The sequence below is a fragment of the Gobius niger genome, assembly GCF_951799975.1.
Source record: "Gobius niger genome assembly, chromosome: 6".
Lineage (NCBI taxonomy): Eukaryota > Metazoa > Chordata > Actinopteri > Gobiiformes > Gobiidae > Gobius > Gobius niger.
In genome coordinates, this window is record NC_136857.1 from 7127267 (window position 1) to 7155058 (window position 27792).

The following is a 27792-nucleotide window of genomic DNA, read 5'->3' on the forward strand; positions in this document are numbered from 1 at the left end:
GAACTGTGACAACGCTGGGCTAGGTATCATATTTTTAACCACGCTGGGTTTTGTTACATTTTACAGCATTTTCTAGTATTTTCTTTTATTTGAAATAATCACATTATGGTGAATACTTACCACATCATGTCTTGTTGTCTCCAGTGTGCCTTACCTTATTATTTGGATAAAAAGTGTATAGGAAAAATGAATTGTTACATTTACTTCCAGAGTGTGGAGCTGTACAGTGACCATTTTCACCTGCACTGTTTACTCGCACATCTACCATTAGACTTGATTATAGTTAAAGGGGCTGGAAGCAAGTTCGTCATTTTATACTCACTACTGCCACCTCAGGCCATATGTGTAACTGCACCTTCTATGTTAAAGGGACTATAAGGAGTTTAAAAATGTTAAAATTAAGTATTTTCCTCCCCCTACATGTCCCAGCCATGTCCTAATGTGTAGAATGAGCTCAGACCTGTTCACCACAACTGCCTCTAAAATCCTGTACGGTCACTCAAAAATGTCTCACTTCGGCCCGAATTGCCGTCATGCACGAGCTTAACATAGAAGGTGCAGTTACACATATGGCCTGAGGTGGCAGTAGTGAGTATAAAATGACGAACTTGCTTCCAGCCCCTTTAAAGGAATAGGCCACCGTTTTTATATACTAAGAGATGTTCTTACCTCACTTTAGTCGAGTTAATATATCCCCGTCTGGTCTTTGTCCGTGCGCTCTGCCAGGCAAACGGAGCACATACGCAGCCTCTCCCATATGTCACATAGCTCCGAAAAAGCTCACGATAGAAGCTACCAAGCTCTTCCACGTGTTCCCTATTTAAATAAAGTTACGTGAAGTGTTTTCATGCGAAGTATATTTACACAGAAATGTAGCATGTCGATTTTATAAGCAGATAAAAAGGGGTACTATATTGTGAGGCGTAATGATACGAGGAGTAAAACGTCCGCGCAGTAACTCCTAAAGGTTATTGACGGAAGTGAGCGGGGGAAGTCTTTAGGAGTTACTGCGCGGACGTTTTACTCCTCGTATCATTACGCCTCACAATATAGTCCCCCTTTTTATTTGCTTATAAAATCGACATGTTACATTTCTGTGTAAATATACTTCGCATGAAAACACTTCACGTAACTTTATTTAAATAGGGAACACGTGGAAGAGCTTGGTAGCTTCTATCGTGAGCTTTTTTGGAGCTATGTGACATGTGGGAGAGGCTGCGTATGTGCTCCGTTTGCCTGGCAGAGCGCACGGACAAAGACCAGACGGGGATATATTAACACGACTAAAGTGAGGTAAGAACATATCTTAGTATGTAAAAACGGTGGCCTATTCCTTTAAGCTCGTGCATGACGGCAATTCGGGCCGAAGTGAGACATTTTTGAGTGACCGTACAGGATTTTAGAGGCAGTTGTGGTGAACAGGTCTGAGCTCATTCTACACATTAGGACATGGCTGGGACATGTAGGGGGAGGAAAATACTTAATTTTAACATTTTTAAACTCCTTATAGTCCCTTTAAGTGAGCTATAGGGTTTTGTGCATTTTTGTTAATTCACAAATTGATCTCACGATTGCGTTGTCAGCACATGGTGTTTACTATTGACTATATTAATTGACCAAACAAGTGCTTTGGGGAGCCGAGCCCAAACCAAAGTGGCAGAGCTGTTTATACGAGTCTGCACCGTGTGGCGTTCCTTCTCTGCGGCATCTGGCGGTTTATCACAGCAGCAAGACAAAGGTTCCTGCTCCATCAAAAACACCGCAGACTGTCTATATATCCTCAACCCGAGATCCCTCTCTTTTGCCACTCCGCTGAGAGCATACCAAACCCAACTATTGTGCGCCGCTTTTTCGTTTCCCCCCGCGCGTGAACTCGTATTTTTGGCCGTGGACTTTGCTTTACCTCTGAACACGGCCGGTAATGTGCTGGCCTAAGCGCTACGTAGACGCACACTGACAGTTACCAAAGCACAGGGGCCCACCTCCTCCATCTGTCACCTCCGGGCCGTACGATGAGCAGCGACATGATGGTCTCTTTTTATGCTCTCCTCAATGGCACTAATCTAGCTTTTTCATCGTCGGGTCAGCCTCCCTTTTTTTTTTCTTTTTTTTTTTTGACACACAGTTCAGGAAAAAAAAAGAAGACCGCAAACTTTTGATCCTAGATGCCCTGATTTGCTGCTGCTTCTTTTTCTCTCCCCCCCGGTGACCTTCTTCCAGACACCTCCTCACCCCCGCTCACCCCTCGGTCTCGTCCGTCCTCACCTTGGCGTGGCCCCTCCTTCCTGTAGCCGGTATTTGTGTTTGGAAGATTAAGCTGCTCTGACAAAGCTGTGTTTACAAATATGCAGGCAGAGAAACAGGCCAAGCGGCGCTGAATAGGAATAGAATACAAATTGCTTTTTTATCTCTCTTAGGGCCGGCGCGGGAGAAAATGTGTTTGCGATTGTTGCTCCTCCGCCTGTGAAGGATAAAGCCTCAGTACTAGGTCTGGGCTCCCTGTTAGCATTCATTCTACCCTCTCGCCTCTCGCTTTCTTGCCGTCCTCCCACTCCCCTTTCTTCCTCTCACGCTCCTCACTGTGTCTCTCTGCCCCTCTTTCTTTTTTTTTTTTTTTTTCCTCTTCTCCATTCCCTTTCTGGATGCTGTTTCCGTGGTAATCATATCTCGTCTCCTCCCTAACTCTCTCGTGTCTTCTCGACGCCTTCCCTCGTTCTCTCGTGCGCGCGCTCCCATCACCTCAATAACGCTGCTCCCTTGCACTCCCCCCCCCACCCCACACTTTATGTTTCCCATACAAGCCCAATCTCCCTCACTGTCGCTCATTCTCCCGCGTGCGTTCTAGCGAAGACTCCACTCTTGATTTACACTTCATCTCCAGCTCCTTCCTCTCTCCCACCCCCTTCTTTCCACTGGAGATATTGGAAATTTGAGGTGCCCATAGATCACGGCGTGTGGGAGAGAAGGTGTTTGACGTTGCTAATCATCCCTATCAGAGACACCGCCCGTTACTGATGCGAGCGCTCGTCTTCAATTAGGTGTTGTGTCTGGTTGGTGTGACCCCGCAGCAAGCGAGGCAGGTCAGATGACGTGGTGATATAGATTCGAGGTGGGGGTGGGGGTGTTTGGGTGGTGGGACATGGGGTGCAGACGGGCCGGCTCTCACTGATTCAAAGCATGTGCTCTGCTTTTCACACAGTGGCACTTTTCTCCATGCCTCAGCTAACACAGGGGAAGGTTAATGTGCGGTCAGTAGTTTGCACCGCCTGCGTCATCCCAACCTCAAAATCGGGCATATTTATATTGCATAAATATCAAACATGAATTGACCTCAGAAACTATTTAATTGTCAAATTTCAGCTTCAACTTCACCTATAATAAAGTTCTTCTTCGGCCACTGAGCCCCAAAGCTAATGCCTGTGGTTCTATAAAATGTTATAAGAGTATGGTGTGGTCAAGGCCACAGTTTCATATATGCAGCTATCCATGCCCAGTGTCGGTCGTGTAGTGAAATATTATCCGTTTTGGATGGTGTCCAGCACTTACATTTGGGAGGAGTCGGCTGCTCTACGGGAAAAGTCTTTCAAGACTCAGCTCTTTCCCACCCTCCAAATGACAGCTAAAATCTGACCCCTGACCCCGCATCTTTACACTGTGGCCTGATTGCCTTATTGCAGTATCCATTACTCTGCTTTTAGTGGAATGAAGTAGCTGTTGTGGTTAATAGCCCCGGGCTTGTAATGCAAATAGATGCTCATTACTTTTTTGCTGGAAGACATTTTTTTTAAATGTCTGCTCAGACAGGCACTCCAGAGTTCAGCTCAAAGGTCGTGTGATAAGGAGGCCGCGGCTCCAGGTAATGAGTGTTTCCAGTCGCCTTGTACCTTCACACACACATACTTAACATCCATTTGTAATCGGGCTTTCCCCACTCAAGAGTAATGTGCTGATCTGCTCGCACACTCTTTTAACCAAGAACAAATTAGCATTTCAAAAACAAAGACTCGACTTTGACAGTGCTAATTCAATCTGTAGTGAGCAATATTTCCAAAGTAAGGCCACTTCCTTTTGTACAGTGCAAAGTGAGTGGAAAAAGCTCAGGGAAAGATTAAAAAAAATAAGGCAATAAAGAAGACAGAAAGTGCTTTGCTTCTATGGCGGCCCAGTGAGTGGGCAGGGTATAAACACAGTATGACTTTAGAGAAGCTGACAGGAGAGCTGAAGGTCTACTGCTGAAAGGAGCCTCCTTTTGTCGACAGGCATCAATGTGTTGACTACACTTGTAGGCTGAGGTCAAGGCACGGCCCGCGCTGCTCTATGTGCAGCACAAAAACAGCCTGATACATTAATTCATCCAGCCGCTTCAGCTTTTTAACTTTTTTTGTAAAGCTTCCTTCAAGCAAATAGTCCTTTATGTAAGCTTTCATCACAGGCTAGAGATACAATGCTGTAAAAGAAATTTGGTCAAGGCTGTGTATGTGGTGTCATCATATGAACGAGAGGCTGCATTTATGTACAGTGTGTACTGTTGGTGTGTTTTTACTTCTGCAGTTGCAAATATCCAGTAGAACAATATTTACTGATGTGTCCGTATGGAGTGGTTCAGATGAGAGGGAAAAGGACTTGTGCCCTGTTGTTTGTCTCCTTCACTCAGCTTCTATTATGATGTTTGAACTCAGTGTTGCAGGAGGAGCATGAATTTTACATGTGGTCGTGTGGCTCTGACCTGCTCCTGCTGAGAGCTGCGTGTCACGGTGTGTCAGTGCATATCCACTTGTTCACGTTTTAGCTGTAGTTTGGTGTGTTCTGCAGCACATCCACGCTCAGGTAAAACTCTTTCTATTTCTGGTGCAGCTGCCACAACGTCCTGACAGTGGACTGTAGCCTCTGTGTGTGCACAGATGAGTGTGGATGGTTGTGCATGTGTGGATGTGTGGTGGCACGCTGCAGGCCCCATGCCACCCTCCATCCCATTAGCCCAGCCCAGCCCTGCCTGTGTCTGCTGTAACCTTGGCCAGCGGGCTGGAGGAGAGGCAGAGTAATTCTAACCTTAAAAACCTGCTGATTAAAGCTAGTTTGGTGGAATTCGATTCCACTTAATGCCTTTGGCCGTGTGCCCAGCTGGCTAGCATTAGCATCAACAGACAGTGTGTCTTCAGCCAGAGAGACAGAGGAGCATGCCCACGAGCTTCCCCTGGCATCAGCCCATTCGCATGACTGGAAAGCATGCATCTGTGCTCATACCTCTTTATTCTTGTGCTACATAAATCCCTTTTACCTTCACCACTTTACAAAATTATAATGTCTATTCCCATGTCCCCCCACACCCACACTTCTCAGAGTGAGCCCGAGGTGAGGCACACATATCCACAGTATTGCAGCTTCAATGCACAGTCAGGGCTCTCCTTCCAACTGCCTCAGCCTTGTTATTGTTTTGCTCTTGAACTTGATGTATAGCTGTGTTTACGCGTCCAACATGGCTAATTAATTCTCCTCTTCGGGGCCTGTTTATCAACGGTTTGTGTTTATTTTACAATGCCTGTTCTATTTTTAGAGCTGGTCATTTCCATGCAGGCTGTAATTTGTTTTGCTTTGTTGAGGAATTTAGTGTTTTTCCCTGTAGCTTGGGAGTAGCCTGCCAATTCATTTTGTAGCCTGCTCCATTCTGACTGATTTAGTGGATGCAGCTGGTCCGTCAGAGAGGGCCGTGGAGATAAATCTAAGCCGCTTTTGATTTATTATGTATAATGTCTCATCAAGCGTTGCTTAAGTCTTCAGATGCAGTGAAGAATTATACTGTTACAACTTAAAAGTGTCTGCATATTTAAAGGAAAACAAAGAGGCAGAAGAATCCTAACAGACAGAGCTTTAACTGGAGTATAAATGTATTTATAACAATGATGTATAGAAGTGGTGTCTCCCTGAATCCTAATGCAAGAGCGATAGTGGGTATTATAAGCATTCTGGGCAGTGTGCCACTCCACTAGACACTACAGATGATTTGATTCCATCTGAACAACTGGAAAGAGCAGAGCGAGGCGGCTGACTGTAAAGACGCAGGTGAAATGCAGTGTGTTACGGTATCAGTCGAAAATCTCATCCTCCAAACTGGATGTGGCACTTTTCAGCCGTAAGTCATCCAATCAGCTCTGTATAGAGCTCCAAATCGTTGCCTAATCAATACTCATCATGGATGCTGTCAATGGCCGGGTTTGAATCTTGCATGGTCCATGAATCTCTATTGAGTATGGATTTTAGTGCCTCCTGGATGGGGTTTGATACTTGTTCCTGATTGGCTGCTGCGTGTACAGGATTTATGCAGTGAAGCCCCAGGCGGAATCACCTGCCCCGGGCGGCGTGTGCAAAAACATATGAGCATGTACGCTCACAAGCACTCTCCAAATGATGTGTTCCTCTAATGAATCAGCAGTCAGCATGTCAACAACTTTATATCAGCGCTCAGTCCATCACTGCTCAAAGAGCTGGCGCTTTTCTATCAGATCCAAATGTAGATTATTCATAATTAGAGGCTGAACAAATGTTAGCTTGGGAAACATTCTGGGACAAATGGTTTTGTAGATGGGACTAAATGGGAAATTATCTTGGCTGAGTTGGTGAGATAGACATGACAGATGAGGCCAGTGACAGACAGAGGACATGTGACTGTGATTATAGCTCTGTTCATCACAGCCTCATGTCAGCCTCAGATCCACACTTTGGACTTTTGCAGAAATAATGTAACTCTGTGTAATGTCTCATCACCAAATGGGAAGTTAGTGTCTGTCAGAGTGTTTCTTTCTGGCGGAGCTGACAGAGCAGCAGACAGACAAATGCACTGCAGCTTTTGACACTGACGTTTGCATCAGTGCAGGAAAACAGCAAATTGCCAACATAAATAAGGTGCCACGCTCTGATTAGGTCTGTCTTCACACATCATTATGGGCTAATGAGAGAGCTCCCTCTCTCAGAGCCATGTGTTACTGCGTCTCCTGGCTCACACACTTTGCATTAGATTGGCCCATCGCTGCTGTGCTTGACACCTGTCAGCCATGATGGATGAGAGCAGGGAGGTGTCGTGGGGCACAGCGGCCACCGGGGGCAGCAAGTACAGAACGGCATGTCTGTACATTTGAGAATATCCAGGCCAATCCAGGCCAAACTGTTTACCGCGCACTCGTCTCACCTAACGCCCTGTGAACTAGACACCGACTAACGCCCAGAGGAGGGAGGGGCTTAGGCCGGGCCAGCCGCCTCTCTCTGGGCTTTAACATCATCTCAGTGCCTTGCCTGCGCTTGACTGACAACTCCAAATGAATTTGCTGCATCAGTGTCTGACTTTGGAGGACAGCCGTCGCCGCGGTAACTCTTTCTTCTCGCCGCCGCGCTGACAGTGTGTGCATACATTATGGGCGCGTCGCTTGTAAATCCCTCCATGAACTGTTGTGCTTCACTCACCCTCCGACGCTCACAATGGCACATGCACATTTGGACGCGGCGCCGGTGTTTGTGCCCACTCGCACCTGCGTATTTACTGCCTCCGCTATTCCAGTTTGTCTGCCCGAACCCTTCAAATTACATAGCGGGAAATGGCACTTTTTATGAGAGGTTATGCGTGTATGTGTGTGTAATTATGGTTTAATTGCTAGCCCTGTGATGTGCTGTCATCTGTCACGGCCCAAAGACACAAATAATGGTTGTGCTGCCGTCACTTTGTCACCCAGACGCCGAGCCTGCCCTGAGCGCACAAACAGCAGTAAAAGATATGCGTCTTGAATTAGCGATAAGCACTCCAGCCTGCTGTGTGTGTGTGTGTGTGTTTTGTGTGTGTATGGGGGGGGGTTTCAAATGCTCTCTGCTCTCTTAGTTGGCCCTTGGTGAATGTGTGCGCTTAATGCCTGGGAAGTCATTGTCTAATACCCTGAGTGGTTGTAATTTGACGTAGTGGGCGGTGGCTCTGCTTGATGGCGAGTCTGAATCGCGGCTGACAGGAGCAACAGTTGTGTTATGCCTGAAAGTTGAGGCTTGTTTGTCAGAGCCGCTGCTCAGTGTGAGAGGAATGGAGAGAACAGAGAGTGGAAAGCAGCCTGGGGGCTAATGTATTCACACCTCAGCCGCTATAGTCACAGAGGCAGCCCACCTGTCAATCCTAAGGAGCACTCCATCCACTCATCCACCGCTTACAAGACACTGTCACTGGGGCAAATCGTCACGTTATGTCCTTTAGCACTTCTCTTGTTAATTAGCTTTGTGTGTAAATGTCTTGTTCCTAGCCCAGGGATCATAGTCGGGGTTGTTCACTCCTTGAAAAAAACTGTGAAAATACTGCATTCTTGAGGTCTTTTCTATTTGTATAGACAGCGGCGGGCTGGGACCTCATTTCCGCCTGGGAGCTTTTGGTTTTGGACTGGCCCACATTCAAAACAAGAAGTTGATTTAGCAACAACACTAGCGCTGGTTTAGCTCATCTGGTAAATTGCCAAAAACTTTGTCGATGCGAGTGTGGGCACATTTTCTATTCACATGTCCCTGTCCCTTTAAGACTCACCGAAAACATTTAGCTGTTTTATCGAGTTAAATCTACAATCTTGTAACTGCAAAATCATCTCTTGCCTTGGATTGACCTCTGCTGCTCTTTGGCAGCGCTAAAAATGGCTCATACATACTGTAATCTTTCTCGGCCAAGAAAAAGAAAAAGTTCTCCTATTGATTTTTTTGTCCCCCCCCCCTCCTAAGAATTGTAGTATATTCCAAAATAGCATGGTGCAAATATGTGCGAGCCGATAGCCGTTAGAGTTGACTGTAGTTATGCGATGTTAGCAGCGCCGTGGGAGTGGGAGGAAGTGTCTGTCCATTGCCAGCTTGGAGTAATGGATGGCACTGCTATGGGAGTGGGAGGAGGAATACATCCGATTTTAGACAGCTGTAATGGATGAGAGTACAGCAAAAAACAAGAACACCAGGAAGTCTGCATTCCCACACTATCTTTCTCGCTTACATTGGAACTACATCACGACAGGCCCAATGCAACACCTGGAGAAATGCTGGAGACTGGTGTGACTAAGTATTAAGGAGTGCACTTTGGAGCTCAATGGGCCTCTCCGCTTTATGAAGAACACTGAATGAGGCTCAGTCTTTGTTTTTGGCAACTATTACTGGTCAACTATTTTGTCAACTACTACTCCTTTGTGTTAAAAGACCTACACTGTCTCATAGGATAATCACATGAGCCAGTATTTTTGTTCTTTAAAATGATTAAGGAATGGTGAATGTTTAATGGTGTGTACTGTAGTAAAGTGTTGGCTTCAGGTCAGACTTGTTTCTAGGATCGGACGGGATGAATATCTGGTATGATGTCTTGACTGAAGTGAGATGAAATGTAAATAGCTTCATTAGAAGCTCTCATCTTGTTTCCATTTGTCCTTTTTGTTCAATTATTAATTTAGCTTTTATGAGCTGATAAAAGTATTTAGAGAGTGTAGTGCTGTCTGTATTAATTACCATTTATTCATGTATCTAGTTTCTGTTTAGCTTTAGTCAGTAAAATGATTACACTGACCAAAACTATGATAAAATGTATTAAAACGGCTGGTACGACTCGTCTCCTCGTCTGTGTAACGCTATCATGCGTGTTTGTTTTTCGTGGCGCCCGGTGTTTTTCAGGTGTAATTAATCAGGAGCTGTGATGGTGGTAAATGAGTGTTTGCACACACCGACTTCCTCCGCAGGCCCTGCGCTTCTTAACTAGGTTTGAGTTCAACACGACAAGCCCAAACCACACTCTGCAGCTCGGCCTATTCATCACCTGCTCCTCCAAGCTGTGTTCACCAAAGCCCCTAATGGCCTCCTAACTGGTCCCCTCTCGCACAACCCGCCGCCACTTAGGCACAGCTACACAGCCACAGAATGAAAACCCAACCACAGATTTTAAACATGTTTTATACAGTGGGCTCAGGAAGTGTTTATACTCATCTGTTTAGCTCTGTGTTGTTATGTTGAACTGGCTGATGCCTTGAAAATCAAATAAAATCTGGACTTGCATGTAGAGGATGAACGTTTCTCACCTTGAATGAATGAATGAATGTTCAAAAACAGCACAACTATGATTGAGAGCAATGGAAATGGTCAGTAGTCAGTGCAGTGTCAGAGAGAATACTTATATCACATTGAAATGTTAGCCTTTTGTAGATTTAGTTAGTATCCCCATTCATTTTGTATGTATTATAATCAATATGGCCGGGACAATACGCTTTTGTGATGATACATGGCGTATCACAATAGGGGCCAATATTATTCATATATAGCAATATGGCAAGTATTCAATTAGGAAGCTTCGTCATACTGGAGCTTTACACTTGCGTTTAAACCAATCACCACCAAAGCTGGTATTAACACGGATACACAGCAGCCACAAACTTTCTGTTGTCTGCAACTGAAAGTATTGTGGGATGAGCGATTCTGTCCCAGCCCTTATAACCAGGGAAGGATTTTTACCAACAGAAACATGTGAGTTTACAATCCGATTTCTATGTGGACACATTTATAAATAAATAAATAGAATAGAAATAATGAATAGAGGCCTGCAAACATTGTGAATCCACCGTCTGTGTGCATTCAAACCATCGGTGTCACCCCCTGTGGTAGACAGCAAACCCGATGTCATTTCAGTGCATGTGAGATGGACAGTGAAACAAGGCAGGGCTGGCAGAGAGCACTGTCTGTGGCGACAGTTGACAGTAATGCCTCAAAAGTAAAAGTATTATAGGCTTCCTCTTCCACTCTGTATGGCAGATTCTGCCGTGACACAAGGAATACATGGGGCGCACATGATTAGGCTCCACGTTGGTTGCAACACAATGAATGTACATTTTAAAACAACCAACCAAATACTATGTTAATGCAGTATTTATTTGAAGAGATTTTTTTTCCTCAATGTTGTTGGAAGATGCAGCACCACCATAGCACCATAACAATGTCTGGAAATGGGATCAAACAGATACAGAGTGAACTGACGTTTTACATGAACAGGTAATTTTCTAGATCAAGTGATATATTATACTCTCTTTTTTAATCCAAAAACGTTTTTATTCATCCTTTGCAGCCATTCCCTGAAGATTTCATGAAATCAAATTCCGACTAGGACTTTTTTTGGTTTGTTTTCTTGCTAAAACACTGAAACCAAACTTACTCTTTGGCATTGCTAATAATTTATAGACATTGTCAGCATCCTTGTGTGATAAGCATTGCTGTGTCTGGCAGGAAGCGCGTTCTCCTCTCCTGACTGTCTGGTGGATTCCATTTGAATACAGCATTGTCTATATCTGATTTCCTTTGATTTTGCTGTGAAACAGATAAGCAGGTAAAATCCTTTCAAACCTGTCCTGCTGTCTGAGCTTCCACTGCGCTCATCTTTCTGTAATTTTGTCTCCCCTAACCCTGGTCTACTTCCCGGCTGCTGAGGAGGGGAGCGGCTGTAAACAAGCCCAGACAGACGCTGGCTTTAGGGTCGGGGAAAGCGGAGCCGGGCCAGAGGATCTCCCAAAGAGGGACCCGCTACTTTTGCACTTTCTGAGAACTAGTGCTTCCGCTGCTGTTTTGTGAAAAATGTGCACTGGCCCGTCGGCGTGATACCGCAAGGCGTTATCTGGTCTCTCCTCGGTAACGAGCCCCAAGGCATGGTATTATCTGTTTACGATAAGGATATTAATAACACTGCGCTTTAGTTACGTGCTGGGCTGCCCCCATGAGCCAGAGGAGGGGGATGCACCTGAATCATCCTGTCAGGCGCCTCTCTCCGAAAGTGTGGGGGGGGGGAGGGTGTGTCGGGCCGGTGCTGGGTAACCCTCACCAAAGGGGGCACTGTGTCTTTTACCCGGAACAATGGGAGGACAATCTGCCAGCAGCCAGTGCACATGTGGGACGGATCCTGAAGAGGTCAAAGTGCGGGGGTCACAGCTGCCACAGTCTGCGGGGAGGTCAATCGAAGGTCCCCCGAGCCAGAAATACCTGCGCGACCAAAAGTACAGTCAAGAAAATAACACGGGTTAAATGGAATGACTTGATCTGAATAGTTCGAACTGATGGTAGAAATCCCTCTCTGCAAAATACTGCGTAGCTTCTAGTATCGTAAAGTGCTAAGAATTACTGAGACGTAGTAATTTGACGGCTCTTCTTTGTGTCTTTCTGTCTGCAGTGTCTGTACGGCTGCTATGTCCACTCGTCCATCATCCCCACCTTCCACCGCAGGTGCTACTGGCTTCTCCAGGTAAGGACTCCTCTCCTCTCGTTCTCTGCCGGGACCACTTGAATGGGTGCATGATATCAGTTTCCATTTAACTGGAGCCTTTTCCTTTGACAGGCAGCAGGCACACATCAGCCTATCCCCCAGCTGCTGCCTCCTCTCTCTGCTTTCCCTCCTCAGCTTCCATTTGGCTTATCTTCCTCAGTCATTCACTTTTCTGATGGCAATGCCCATACACGGGCGTCCGGCGCGAGGCCGGTATCTCAGGCTGCTAAAAGCTTTGCCATCTCCCCTGTCTAACAGCTGCGGTGATGGGCAGTAAAAGCATGATGGAAGAGCTTCCCTGTACAGTAGTGTGCTTACGGCGGGTCATCAAGTCCGCAGGCTGAGAGTGCTGTAAATAGTGCTCTTTGATCACCTGCCCATACATCTTATCATCTACTTTAAGTATGACAGCTATTATTGTACACGGCGTCTGAGGTGTGAGCGGCTACACTTACACCATTGTGTGGAATGTAAACAACACGGAGTCGGACAAATATGTACATGCAGCAACATCTGTGTCTGCTTACACATGAAACATTGACTTTTTGTTCAGTTTCACCCACATTTTCAGACTATAGTGTTGAGTCACACCATCCCGGCTGGAGTGAACGGACTCACAGACAAATCCACTCATAATCTAACAGCACTCCATTGAAATGCCTGTTTGCAAAATAGTACAGCAGACCATTTGGGAAAAGACAATGGGAAAAAGCTGGCCCCTCTAATGCTTTAAACAAAATAATTAGTGTTCCCGGAGCAAACAAAACACTTTCAAAACAAGTCTTTATTCCTTTATCTGGCTCCATTTGCGTCTCACACAGACGGGCTAAAAGCATGTCTCCCTGTATTTGTTATGAATGTTCTCATGTTTATTCGATTAGTGGCTCTGTAAATTAAAACAGAAGTCATTTTACGTTATTGAACTTTTTTATGGCACATATTTCATTGTGATGTAAAGTACAGTGTGACTAGAATAAAAATCAGCAGCTGAAAAGACTGATTGGCTGATTGATTTATCATATATGAATCGAAAGGCTTAAAATGAAGAGCAAAGATTGTACATTAATTCATTCTCATTCTACAAAATTGTTCCTTTTTGGCTCAAGAGATTTACTAATATTCCTCTCATGTTAATGTAAATGCAGTAAGTGCAATATCACTGTAAATTATTATTGTTTTCATAAAAGTTAGGAGTCTTCATTTACTCAAATAGGCAGAAAGAAAGTTTTGATCTTCAGTGTTACTTTTGAATAGCCAATAATTTGAATAATACAATTTATCTGTTCTCCCTCATCTTCAGGCCTAAAAGAATGTGAGCTGTATATCAGATCACATGACTAATCTCGTTCCCTTGACTTCCAGGATACACCGAAGTCTCATATTCCTCTTCTGGCTCAGCTTACGCCTCTCCTCGGCTCCTCGGCCGTGTTTTATTTTGAATTTCCCGACCTGCACACTCAGATTTACATCTCACTTCACTCACTTTATTGCAGCCCATACAAACTATAACCACGGTGACACCAGAGGTAACAAATTACAGCCCTCCGCGCCTGCCACCCTGTAAACTTTTGTGTCTCCGAGCCACTTCAGACATAAAGCTCAAACTCCTGTCCTGATTTCTCCTCTGTCACCCCCATATTCTCCGTGCCCCGCCGTCCGCCGCTCCCTTTCTGTGTACCATTTGCCGTGTCCGTATGAGATTTGCGGGCAGTAGTCTGTCAACATCGGAGACTACGGCTCCCAGAGCGGCAGCAGGGAAAGGTCACCAGTGAGTGAAAAATGTAAATATTCAGCCATCCAGCGGCCACAGTGGCGAAGAGACAGGGATGAAAATAACTCCTATTACACAGCACTGACAAGGAGGCAGCGCAGAGGACATCCAGGAGGAGAGAGGCAGCCTGGGAATGAAAGGCGGAGTGAGATGGACACAACTTTTAAAAAGTTCAGCACGGAGGAAAAAAAGAAAGAAAGAAAAATACTGAGGGGAATGCAAGATGGATGGATAGAGAAAGATGGATTTTTAGATTTGAAGCAACAAAAAAAAAAAAGAGTGTATAAGGAGAAAAGGACAGTGCGCCTGTGTGTGTCCGAGAGCTATGTGCGACAGTGCACAAAAGAAAGTTAGATGGTGAGCTCGGGAGAAGGTGTTTGAAAGAGAGGGGAACTTGAGCCAGTGGGCGCGTGCCTCTTTATCCCGTCCTTATCCAGTCTGATTGAGTCAAAGCTCCGGTAATGAGGCCGGGGACAGGACGGGATAGGTAACACGGGGGGGACGGGGGGGCGAAGGGGAGGGTGCTCTCTCTGTCTCCCTCTCAATCCACTGGGCCTCGCCACATCATCACTTTCTCTTTGTGGCAATGGAGCACTTTCAAGCGTCTGGCACATACTCACAGGTGGCACAGGAGCGAGGAGAAGTAGTTTGTAGCAAGAGCGGAATTCAACTTGATGAACTTTGCGGATGGCTGATCAGTTTTAATTTCCCTGTGCCTAATGTTTTGGGTTTTAAACTATAAAAGTGGGAGCAAGTGTAAACGAATGTGCCCTTAACCCTACCTTTCATCACACATTTCTAACAACATAATTATTCACCGGTAATACTGTTATGGCAACACAAACAACAACTAGTCTGTCAGTTTGTGATTGATGAAAAGGCTTTATGGATAGAATGGTCTTTTTTTCCCCCCACACATTCCTGCTTTTAAATGCTTGTGAAGGACCATATATTTCAGAACCAGACTTGAATACCAAAACAGGATCAAATGAACCCAAATCAGGAAAATCGTGACTAAAACGGAACCTCTGCTCATTTTTAAGGTACCATGGGGACCATTTGTCAAGATAGGTTTATGTAATATTATTGTGCAGCCCACTGTTGCAATAAAATATTTAACCCACTGTGCTGTAAGTAGGTACTCGTCTATTAGGAAAGTTGTGATGTAGAAGAGTCCCATTGTAATAGAGTTATCGGCTGTAAGTGCGCTGTATGAATCATTCTCATTGACACAAAGCAGAGGGTCTGTCCTGGAAGCTCTGATTGATCCCATCGCTCTATGTCCTCTCCTTTTGTTTAGTGCTAATCGAATGTAATTCCCGGCTTGTGGCTCTCCATCAAACGGGGCACTGGAGTTTTGCAGCTAGTCGGCCGGGGGCACAGAGGTGGGGGTAATTATGATATTAATAGGTGTGGGGGTCTGAGGGGAAACTTCATTTGTCCCGCCGCCTGCCACCGACACAGAGAGGGGTCAATAGCCCGGCCTCGGCTCCTCGGCTTCTTTAAAAGGGGCGGGGATGGTTTGAGATAATGAAATGACTACTAAAGCAGGAGGGAATGCTGACGACCTTGTTTCTTCACAGCGATCGTTTCCCCTCGTCTCACCTCCACTCCTCGGCTTAGGCTACTCCTGTCTGCCGTGAATAAATTATTAATATCGCCACTCGCGGCACTCACATTTTTCTTATTACATTAGTCCTTCAGATTGTAATGACTTTGGAAGCGGCTGAATTAGGGTTATGTGGGAAAATGAGTTGTCACTGTTGTCCGCATGATCATTCACGCCACTATCAGACGGGTTTCCAATAATTTTAATTCATGGTTTCTTAATTGAACGGGCAAAGTGATAAGTGTGTGATTAAAGTGGACCCTGAGTGCAGGAGGAGCTGAGGAGCTGTCCGTGGTGCTGAAACCTGCCTGCGCTTTAACTGCTGATGCATCTGCACTTAGGGCTAACCCTTATAGCCTGGGCTTTCTCTCTGGCTGCATATCTGCGTGTTGGGACTCAAGAATGAAATTCAAGTTAGTTACGTGCAGTAAAGTTGTAATTTACTATATTTCAAAGAACTGAAAAGACTACATTATGTTAATTTGAATAAGTTATAGCATTTAGTAATTTTATTTTTTACTGTTTGGCATTTGCAGCTGGTACATATTGTAATAAAAAGCAGCTTCAGTATTAGATTATGATCAAAATCCGTGAGTAAAATATAGAAATAAAAAGTTTCAAGAATTGTGAGTGTGTGTGAGTGCCAACTTGACATTAAAGCCACACAGTGTAACATTTCACCAAATTATTCCAATAAAACCAGGCTTTTATTATAATATTATACTATATATTTTATACTATATTATACTACTATACTATCACGCAAGCCTGACTAGTAACATCTGCTTTGCTTTAACCACAGGTTTAGGTACAGACGGCATCTCTGGAATTGCCCATATATGGTCATGTTTGAATTACTCTAAACCTACTTTAACAAATGCTGAATTATCAATATAGTTTTCTACTCAATAAAGATACATAGACATGTGAGGAGCAAAGTAGTTCAGCAGTCCATAAATACATAAATAACGGATGCTAGCATTATGCTAACATGAAGCATCATGTTAGCATCATGCTACGTGCTAATTTTGTATGACTGCCGTTTTTTCTCTTCTACTGTACAATCTGCTGTCTCCATATGGACCCGATTAATTTGTATGTGATAAATAAGTTTATATTCCGCCAGAAAAAGCTCGGTGTGGCCACGCCCCCTTGTGTGACTCAATGCCGTCTGTATCTTTAATCATGATTTCTAAATACATGCAAAATAGCACTGTTGGCATCTTGTGGATCATTTGAAGCATGTTTGGTCACACTGGCATGTGTGTTTATTTATTCACGTTTTTGATAGGTGTATGTCATGTTGTGTGATATTTTTGACAAGCTACATCATAATATAATTTTGTATTTGTATGTGGATTAAAAATTGGTCCTCACCAGCATCATGTGTAGATAGCAAAATTCACATTTTTAAAAGATTGATCTAAAACTATTAGGGGTGTAACGGTACGCTAAAATTGTATTCGGTTCGGTTCACGGTTTTGGAGGGCTCGGTTCGGTTAATTTTCGGTACAAATAAATAAGAACTAACAACATTTTTCTTTTGAAAAGCTGCCAATACACAATAGAATTCTTGCATAAAATAAATAAAAGTGACCCATTTGGGTGATATTTTAAATAAATTGGACTCTTATAATGAGAGTTACTGTAACTCATGAGAACCATGTGGATTCAACTCAACAAAAAGGCCACAGTGAACGGCTTTTTACTCTCGTCTACTCGCCAAACTACTGTCCTGATACTCTAGACTCACCAGACACAGTAAGAAGAGGGTTTAAATGAGAGTGAGGCCCAGAGTCTGCACAGAGAAAACCTGAGAGCAGCGCCCGGGACACAGGTGACATGATGCAGCCGCGGAGGAGCCGCGCATGAGGCGAAGCGAGAACCGGGAAACAGACGGCCGAGCGGGACACGAGCGGAGAAGCACTCGCGCTTTGGAAGAGACAGGGGGAAGGCGGTCGGTCTCTCCTGCTCATTCACTTCACCAGACTACTCCGTTTTGGTGTTATATGTGGCGAAGTAGGCGGAGAGTGAGTGCGCGCTGGAAGAGCCTGTCCCGTGACAACAACGCGTTGATCAATCAGTGAAACAACACTACGTAGTTTGCGAAGAACCGGCTCTGAGCGCTGGTGTAACTTTTTGGCTGAAGTGCGGACGTGACGGGATATTGTAGCGAGGCTCAAGACTTTTAATCAAATACTTAAAGCCAGCGCCTGTAGTTTCTCTCGGCTACTCATGCCGCTTCAATGTACGTCACTCAATAGCGTCCGTGCGGAAACTCGCGTAGGAACTTTGTTCCGCGGCACTTAATATGACGCTAATAATAAATTTACATTATTTAATGAAAATAATACACCGAAACGGTACGCAAGTGTACCGAACCGAACAGGCCGAACCGAACGGTTCAATACATCCCCGTGAACCGTTACACCCCTAAAAACTATACATAATTTAACTCCCCAACAGCAAAGGCTGCCTATAACCTGGAATGTTTCACAGTGTGCCTTTAATTGACAGAATATTCATAAAAAGACTGACTGAATACGCATATATACAGTATAAGAATCTAAGCATAACCAAAAAATGGCATTACTCAATACAGTATGTGTCAATAGAGCCCCTGTTGTAAATATGAATGCAGCTCATAACCGCACGCCCACATGCTACACCGTGTTGCTTTAATCCCTTCCTCTGTTGCTTGTGTTGATGTATCGGAAACCACCCAGAGCCTTCTCCGAACTCCCCTGCCATTCACCTGTTATAACAAACCCTACAATCTCCAAAGATCAATACGGCAGGTCAATGCTGTCAGCACATCTTTGCGCAGGACCAAACACTTGTATTCGCCGGCGCTACAAGGCACAGAACACAGGGCTCTCTCTCTCGCTCCCCATCTCGCCTAATTGAAAAAGAAAAGTTGAGCAGGACCCTTCATATAGCAGGTCGGCCGCGCTGGCTGGATACTGTATCTACAGCGCTAACCCAGAGCGAGCATGCCCGCAGGCTAAAGACAGACAGATGGATTCTTTATATCCAGCCCCGTCCTCTATTCATTCGGATCAGTTTAGTTCCTTGTGTGCTGAGCGCTGGGAGACAGGTGCCAGACTGAGAGGAAGGCCCAGGTGATGCGCCATGACGGAGCGGAGCTGTCAGGAGCCAATCCACATCTGAAACACGGGCCCAGACAATACGCACGGGCTACATAATGAATATTTCACCGGGATAAATCTTGAATGAGTCCAAGAGGCACTGTTCTGTTGATTCCACTCACAGAGAAGGAGAGAGGGAGAGGCTGGAGAGGCGAAGGAAAAAACTCAGCACCCGCCCGCCCGCCCTTTTTCTGACTGGCTGTCTACAACCCCGGGGCAAACGGAGCCACAAGAAATATAATTGCCTTTAGCTATGCAGGCTTTTGTTTTGTATCAAATGGAAGTGCGGGGAGTCTGCGGAGTGTGAGATCAGATGGGAGCGTGTGCATTTGACTCCAGAGTTTGACATTATGTTCAATAGGTTGTGTTCAAGTGGCCTTCTACGGGGACAGTTGTTTCAGAATGGAGGAGGGTCTGCAGATATGACCAGTCCAATGCAAAAATCATGTCTCCTGTGTCAGTATAAATGGTCAAAAAAGGGGAAGTTAATTCTTTCAGCTTGATTTCAATTGGTCACACTGCTTTGTTTGGAGTCATGTTTAATAGGGTAGCAAGTCCTGAAAAAGATATGCATTTCTTTGGAGTGTTTTGCCTCTCCTTTAAAGTATTATGTGTAGAAAAAGATTAAGTCTGAAAATCCACAAATGTTTAACCTGATAATTCTTATGTAGATCATTTACGTAGGTAAGTAGATCCGTGTTCTTCTTACAGCATATTAAAACTCTTCATTTCACCTCCGCTCTGCTTGACATTGTAGACGTGAATGCTGTGATCATCTGAAAGGCAGCACTTAACCCTCTGTCCCAAACCGTTTCCCACTGAATTCTATCACACTTAATCGGCATTTGTAAAAGCAACTCCTCTTGTGAAAAGCCCTCGATAATACATCCAGACAGAGTACACTTTACTATAACTTCAAGTTTTGTTTCCGTGTTGTTCAGCCTAACTATTACAATTGACAGTATATCCACGAACTAGGCCAGACTTTTGGAACATTTCACTGCAGAGTCTACCGTCGAATTCTTAACTGTCCTGCATTTCTGGGTTTTAAACAATGGACGCCTCAGGTTGTTGTTACATCACATGAACGAATCCTATTATAAAAAAAGAAGAAAAAAAAAAGGAAAACGGGGGCAGACCGGAGTAGCAGCGATGGCGGGTGGTGTTGGGAGGGTGTTTTTTTTTTTTTTTGCGGTGAGGGGGTGTGTCTGTCAGCATGTGTCTGGGCTCTGTGCTGTTTGGCAGGCCCAGGCTCTCAGCGCCATCAGGAGAACAGCTGCTTCACCAACGTGTGGAGGAGCCTGCCACGTCTCTGTGGTCTATCCCAGTCCTCTCCTTCACTGCTGCTGCTGCTGCTGAGTACAATCGCAAAGGCACAACTACAGCTAAGGCTCTACTTACTACTGTCAAGAATTGTTCCATTGCAACTCAATATCTGGTCAAAGGATAAACCAGATGGATAGATTTAATTCTGACCTGCTGAAGATGGTTTAAGATCCATCTGTCCAGCTATTTGCCGTTATACTAGGGCTTTAACTAGTGTCTTTTTGCACTCTTTTTTATTTATGAAGTAATTTATTAGATGTTTTGCCCAGTGTCCTCTGGGATTCATAAAGAAAACATATTTGTAATTTGAAAAACATTGACGACGGGGCCCTGACCTCTGCATAAACTGAAGGTTACTTCGGAGCCTAATTAATGGCCCCTGCTGTACTGCTCTTTTGCTACAGGTGGAAGCGGAGAGAAGTTTTTTGTGGAAAGCCCAGGGGAGTACGGCACTGATCCTGCTCTCCCTCCCCCCTTTCTCTCCTCTTCCTCACCTCTTCCTCCTGGCAGACGGATCGGTTCCTCGGTGCCTGCGACCTTTTCTCCGGGCCCCGTCGCCGGGCCCACCAGCACGGCCAATTATCACAAATCCCCCGCTGCATTTGTCTTGCCATTTCCACACCCTCGGCCGAAGGGAAGGGGAAGCGTGCGCGCGCGGCAATAGACCCGAGGCGGCCTCTTAACCATCCCCTCGTCCCAGAATAGTCGAGGACGCCCACAACAGGTATATACGCGGCACCTAAATAATTCAGTTATCCTGAAAGGTTAAGGCGCTGCCAGATCGGTAAAATTGACATTCATCTTGCTTTCGAGGCTCGCGGGCCTTTTTGCAGAAGAAGCACTGCGCCGCGTGTTTACATTTTGCGACTGCTGCAGATATCTTTGTGATTCCTTTTATAGATGAAAGTAGCTACAACCTCCGCTACCTAAAAAAAAATAAAAAATGCAATCTTGTTTTGATATTACCATCTTTGAGCAATTCTTTCACCAGGCGTTTGTACTTTTGCAGTTTACAATTCCCCGTGCGGTGTGTCAGCATGCGTCCATGGCCCTGTTTACTTCCTGTCTGCGTGGTAGGAGTAGATCAATAGCCAACACGCTTTCTGTTCTTTTTCACTGTGCCAATCCTCGCCGTCTCCACCCACGTCACAGAGCCACCATTGTCAGTATGTAGGCAGGCACAGGCACCGGCGCAGCAGCAGCAGCGGCGGTGGCGGTGGCGGTGGCGGCATACATGCGCGCCTTTCTCCCAGCCTCCCAGAGAAACACTGGTCACAGCTAATGACCAGAACTGTCCGATTTGTACTGGCCTGATTACTCCTCTGAGCCCCAATTAGGCGTGGATGAGAGCTGACATCCCGACACGATCGCTTGGACGTGTCATGGCGGGCGAAGATGAGACGGGGGAAGGCGAGGAAAAGAGGTAAAAGATGGAGAGACAAGGGCGAGTGACCGTTAGAGACAGAGAGGGGAAATGGTAATGAGCGGAAGTCTTAGTTGTCAACGTGTACACCAGCAACACTGATCTAATCCTGATCTCCGTCTCCATCAAGGTCTGCCTCGGCGTCGGATTACTCCAATGTCACATAGTTACGCAGGTTTAGAATAAAAAGGAAACATTAAAGCCACACTGCGGAACATTCTTTAACAATACAGGTTTGATACTGAACAGTACTTTTTAAAATCATCTCCAATGTCAAGAAATGTGTGAAAAATGAGGAATGATTTGGGGGTGGGGCAAATGGGGGGGAGATTGAGAGATATTGTGACAAAAATTGGTGAAAAAGTAGGGGTAAAATGGGGAATAAATTGGGGAAATAGGGAAGATATATATATGTTTTTTTTTAAATGCAAAAATGACAGAAACAAATTAGGAAAATAAAAAAAAAATTGGGCAAAATTAAGAAAATGTTTTGTAAAACAATTGGGCAAAAAAATTAAAACAAAGGGAAAAAAGCAGTTAAAAAAAATGGGGAAAAGTGAGGGGAAAAATGTGAAAAACATTTTATTTGAGCCGAAACAACCAAGTTACTTCCTTTGAGGTGCATATGACAGGTTTTAATGCTTTTGAAAATATGACTTTTTAAGACAGATAACATCAGTTCCGTCTTAATAATTATGCAGTTCATCAGCTGCATAATTATCATCTTATTTCAGTGAAGCAGCAATTTCAATGAAGAAATGTTGGGCAGAAAAGTTATTTTTCTTTGAATTTTTAAGCTGCTGACAGGAAGTGACATAGATGAAGGTAACATGCCATAGCAGTTTGACTCACTCATTTCCCATTGATTTGACATGGTCGGCACGGCAACATTTTAAAATTGTTTGCCTTCATCTATGTCACTTCCTGTCAGTGTCCAACATGGAAGTGAAACTATAAACATCACAAAAATTGCCCAAGGTAAAGAAAGCTGGGTACAATCTTTAGCAAAATCTTAAATATATTTGTGATCACTATGTTTTAGCAAAAAATGTGTCATATGCACTTTAATACAGTCCCTAGACCAACCGCATCAAAACTGGGATCTAAAGATATAATAATCAACAGTGCATCTAATAGTCAGTTAGCTGCAGTAGTTCCTTTCCTTACACAAGGTAGTTCAAGTCCATAACCTCTGTCAACCTCTTTCTTTTGACTATGTTCATGTTTTTATCTAAAGAGTACAAACTTCATTGATAACAGGCGACGGCTCAAAGAAAGAGCAGCGCATTACTTTGATATTTCTTGCTAATAAATTATAAAGGGAACAAAGAATAAATCATGAGAGAACAATTTGATAATGAAGATCTTATTCATGCGTTCCCATTTGTGGAGCTCGCGGGTGCAGGGTCCTTGTTTATTGAATTCGCACATTTAGACAAGGTCACCAACACCATCTTTCTTCTCACACAAATGTTGTTTACACACTAAACATTTTAATTATGCTTCAAAACACCTGTCTCATATTTTAGTATTCATCTTCTGCGGCGCGTGCTGACCTACACTCATTCCAACCACCTCTCTTTATTCCAGTCTGCCACTGCGTCTCGCCAGGACTGCTGAGCCTTCTCCCCTCTGCAACTTTTGAGAGAGAATCGTGTGCTTTTTTCTTTTTGGGGGGGAGTCGTTCTCGGTCTCGCAGCAGGGGGGGCAGTGAGAAAGTAACTACAAGGGCAGATATTGCCTTCAGAGTCGCACAGCACTTCTTTTAGTCTTCCCTTTTTGAACTGGATACATGTCATAAGGAACACACACACCATCTATCTATCTATCCATCCATCCATCGGTGGGATGCCACTGCTGCGCTACCCCAGACTGCTCTTCTATCTCACCCACGCTTTCCCGAAACTACTCTGTGCGAGCAGGAAGGAGAGGAGGAAAGGAGGCTGATAGAAGCATAGGGGAAAGAACAGGAAGCATAGGAATGGGAAGATATGGTCCAGTGAAGAAGTCATGGAGTAAGACCGAATGCATTGAGACGTAAAGCAAAGGAAGCATAGGGAAGGTAAGAAGGCATCAGGAAGTGAAAGAAAGGAAGCCTGGGAAAGGACAGAAAGCATATTGGTTGGTATCAGGTTTTAGAATATGCACTTCCCAAAGTATTCTAAATAAATCCACACGTTATCTGAAACCCAGACATACAAGGAAAGTAGGCTTTTGGAAGGGGAAGGGAAGGAAGTAAAGCAAGCATATAAGGGCTCAAGGAAGGAAAGGGGAGGAATGGAAGTGAAGGCATTGAGAAGGAAAGGAAGCATATGGGAAAGCATTCATGGGGCTTAGTTGGGTAAAGGAAAGGAAGCGTGGGGAATGAAAGGAAATGGAAAGAGATTTAGGGAAAAGAAAGGAGGAGACAAGGTGAAGCACAGAAACCATGAGGAAGTATGTGAAGCAAGAAGGGAAGGAGGGACAGGGAAGTGAAAGAAAAAGGAAGGAGGCATGTAGTGGTGGGAAGGGAAGGAGACATAGGGGAAAGAAAGGAGGAGACAAGGTGAAGAACAGACATCATGAGGAAGTATGTGAAGCAGGAAGGGAAGGAGGGACAGGGAAGTGAAAGAAAAAGGAAGGAGGCATGTAGTGGTGGGAAGGGAAGGAGACATAGGGGAAAGAAAGGAAGAGACAAGATGAAGAACAGAAACCATGAGGAAGTATGTGAAGCAGGAAGGGAAGGAGGGACAGGGAAGTGAAAGAAAAAGGAAGGAGGCATGCAGTGGTTGAAAGGGAAGGAGACATAGGCAGGGGAAGGAGGGAGGATTAGGAGATTAGAAGTGGGAGATGATATCATTTGCTGGAGATGAGTGGGAGCAAACGAGCAGTGCAAATCACCTGACGTTAACGAGCTGCCTCGTAAATTACCGCGGCGGCGGCGGCGGCGGCGGCTCGGGCGCAGATAGAGCCGCAAACGGAGGCTCACATTATACCTCTCTTTACATTATTTACGGCGCAGGTAATACCGACGGAAGGTGCTTTTGCAAATCTGCTCATCGGCACGAGGCATTAGAGGTACAGGGTTTAAGATAAAGGCCTAATGTTGTTGTAATAGTGGTGACGGGTGACGGAGTCAGTGGAGCGGCATGGAAGTGACTCAGATCTCACTTTATGTCAGGTAGAATCCTCAAACCTTTACAATCGCCTGGTCAGAACCCAGATGTTGTTAGCCGAGTAACCAGTTACAGATTAATGGTAAAAAAGATTTCGCCGCAAGCATATCATTCTGTGCTGAGCCTGTCCCAGCGGTTTTTACAATGTATATTATTCCCTGTAATAAAGAACAGTGAGGCAGCACAGGAAATCATTGGATATTATTAAACTGTTGATTTGTTTCTTGTTGGTGGACTGCCCGTGCCAAAATTTTAAGCCTTTTTAAACAAATGCCGTGAGGAGGGGGGCTGGCGTTCTGCTGGGTTAAAAAAAGAAATACTGTATATAACTTTTGTGTACAGGCTGTGAGCTCTCAGCACGTTCGCCCCGGAGTGGACCAGCCCGACTGACTGACAGACAGACAGACAGGGGCAGTGATCTGAACACACGCCGGAGCCAGGGCTGGAGGGGGGAGAATATACATGTCTATTTTAGCCCGGAGAAGGCAGCAGGAGAATGACTTTCACTGGCCACATTCTAAATATTACATGACTTCCTGATGGCAGTGTGCTGTCTGCCCTGGTATTAACCTGTCCGGATAAATCAGGCCTTCACCCACATCACTACCTCTCCCTAAAGTCTCCTGCTTTTGCCCTCACCCTGCATCACATCTTCCCGCATTTCTAACCACCTTTTCTAGGAACAAATCAGATCTTTTGGAAGCTTTTTATCCATAAACCGTTCGAATTGTTGAGAAAAGAACAGGACAAAACAGCAGAACAGGGAACAGGAGTGAAAGCTTTTACACTAGGAAGATTTGGCATGGAAATTTTAGCCTGTTTTCTTTTATCCTGCTCCTGATCCAGAGATCGGTATGAAAGTAATGGATTGGATTCAGTGACTTGATCGAGCCAATCCGCCGATAGTGTTCTCCAAGTGCTTCACAGTTTACCGCAGCAATGCTAAAACGACCGCCAACGCCCACAGCAGCTTATACACCTGAGGGCAGCGGCTTTTGTACTTTAATTACTGCCTCATTTTTCAGTCCATCAAAATGACAGACGGCCTTCAGAATATCCCATCAAAGCCACACACAAAAAATAAGCTAGTTATTAGACTGACTATATAAACTTAAAATATAAAAATGAGCGCTTTTGAAGCAGCTTTTTGAAAAGGATTCCAAAGATTCGACTCCCATTGAAGAGCCATAAATCCCATCCCCGTTCCTGTTCCCCCGGTGTGACCCCGCTCCCCCGCTCCCGGCTCTAGCCCCGCCTCTCTGCACGCCTTACCTGCTTCTCATGCATCATCCGCACTCGCGTCGCCGCGTTTATGTGTGGTTTTACTCCATAGCCGTCCGCCAAGGCCCCTAACGTCATACGCAGCCTGGCAGGTGACAAATAGTTTTTTAATTGCTTGCACCAGGAAAATCATTAGTCTCTTCCCTTTCCTTGGTGGGACCGGGTGGGGACGTGCGCGCAATAATAATACTCCCGCGTGTGCTATTTTTAGCCCCTGCCCCGTCCCATGTATGGATGGCAGTGTGTACAGTAAGTGTCCAGTGAAAGGGTGCGGGGCTAAAATGTGCTTTTCCGCCTTGTGAGTAAAGTGCGTTTGTCATCCTGGGTTCTCCATTCCCTTTTGGCTGCTCTTGTGAGTGTGCGTGTGTGTGTGTTTGCGCGTGTACAGTATGCGCGGGTTCGGATGTCTGGCCAGCCTCTAACCTGGCCCGTTGTGCTGTAGTGCATTACCGTAGCAATCCACCGACACAGCAGCGGGCCAGATGAAGCCGTCCAGTTTATGGAGCAACCTGCAAACTCCAGCTGCTTTTGGTTGGGATTGTGCTTAGTGCTGAGATATAGTATTGATTTTCTCTCCTCGGTGCCCTTGCCATCCCCGTGTAGATATGCACCGGCGCGCGGCATCCATTCACCGCGAAGGAAGACAGGGGCAGGATGGGGGGGGGGGGAGGATGTTTATGTGCTGATACTGACCCCATTTGTTCACATGGAAAAGGCATGGACGCAGCGAGACGGCAGAGGGGGGAATTGAGTTTGCGAGGCTCAGATTGCAAGATGAAGGCCGAATTTGATTTCTGCTATACAAGCGTTTGTTATTATACGTCTGGCTGTCTCGGGGTGTTCTTGTGTCTGCTGCCCCAAATGGGTCTATTACAAGTGCTACTATGTGAGGATTAGAGCCTGTCCCGCTGCATGTGTGCAACCTTCTGTTAGCCATACAAGCGTAGGCTAGCACACGCTGTAAGTGTAGAATAAAACCCGGGTCAGGATCTCACAATATATCCACAATGTCTCCTCACAGCAGAAAAGGCAAACAGAAGCAAATAGATTTCAATAATATCTGGAATTTCTACTAATATTGAGTGCAGATGGCAGGTTTTTTTGATTCATTTGCTGGAATAATGCCAGAATGTATTCATTTTTCAGCAGTGAGGTGGGATTTTTGTGAAGAAACTTTTGTATTTGGCAGGGGGTACTCTGTTGAATGAAGTTGAAACGGAATAGTACATTCAAAGCAATTATACTATTATATTGTTTTCAAAGGAAAGTGAATGAATTTGAACTTGAATATAAGAGTATTTCAGCTTCATTTTGAACACAACACACACTAAAGACTAATAACTCTGGGTTTAGATGATCACATAGACAAGGAAGGGGGTACTCGTATAAATGAAAGGCTCATGGGTTATGCAGAATATAAAAGATTAGTAATTCTAGTACTTACAAAGAAGATCAAACTCTGACTCTCTCATTTATCAAAATCATTCTAAACAAAATCCTGAACACTGAGTAAACAATAACAACGCAGGCTTTTGTTTTTATCCCATTCCCTCGATTATGTGAGTTGAAAGAATAGTTTTGCTTTTGACAGTGTTTGCTTGGCTGATATCGGCTTGTATTTACCAGCGAGTCTGAAATCTATCCCTCTGTAATGCGCGTCACTTCAGTTGTTATTGTTTGCCTGTTGCCCTTCATCTGTGTGCACTACATATATATTCCAATAACTTATTCCACAGCACCGTCTCTGTGGTCTTCTACAATGGGCTAAATTTATGTCCACGGTCCACGGTGATTG

General features: G+C 44.9%; 2 protein-coding genes across 6 annotated transcripts in view; one reads left to right on the plus strand and one right to left on the minus strand.

The window, feature by feature from the left end:
* camta1a (calmodulin binding transcription activator 1a) overlaps positions 1 to 27792 on the plus strand; it is a 305880-nt gene that overhangs the window by 228425 nt on the left and 49663 nt on the right. For all 5 annotated transcript variants that reach the window (XM_079558153.1, XM_079558154.1, XM_079558157.1 and 2 more), the window contains one exon: positions 12191 to 12262. In XM_079558153.1, coding sequence (XP_079414279.1) covers positions 12191 to 12262 — 72 coding nt within the window. The remainder of the gene's footprint in view (positions 1 to 12190; positions 12263 to 27792) is intronic.
* Positions 1 to 27792, minus strand: part of tnfrsf9a (tumor necrosis factor receptor superfamily, member 9a) — a 133884-nt gene that overhangs the window by 21825 nt on the left and 84267 nt on the right. The window lies entirely within an intron of this gene.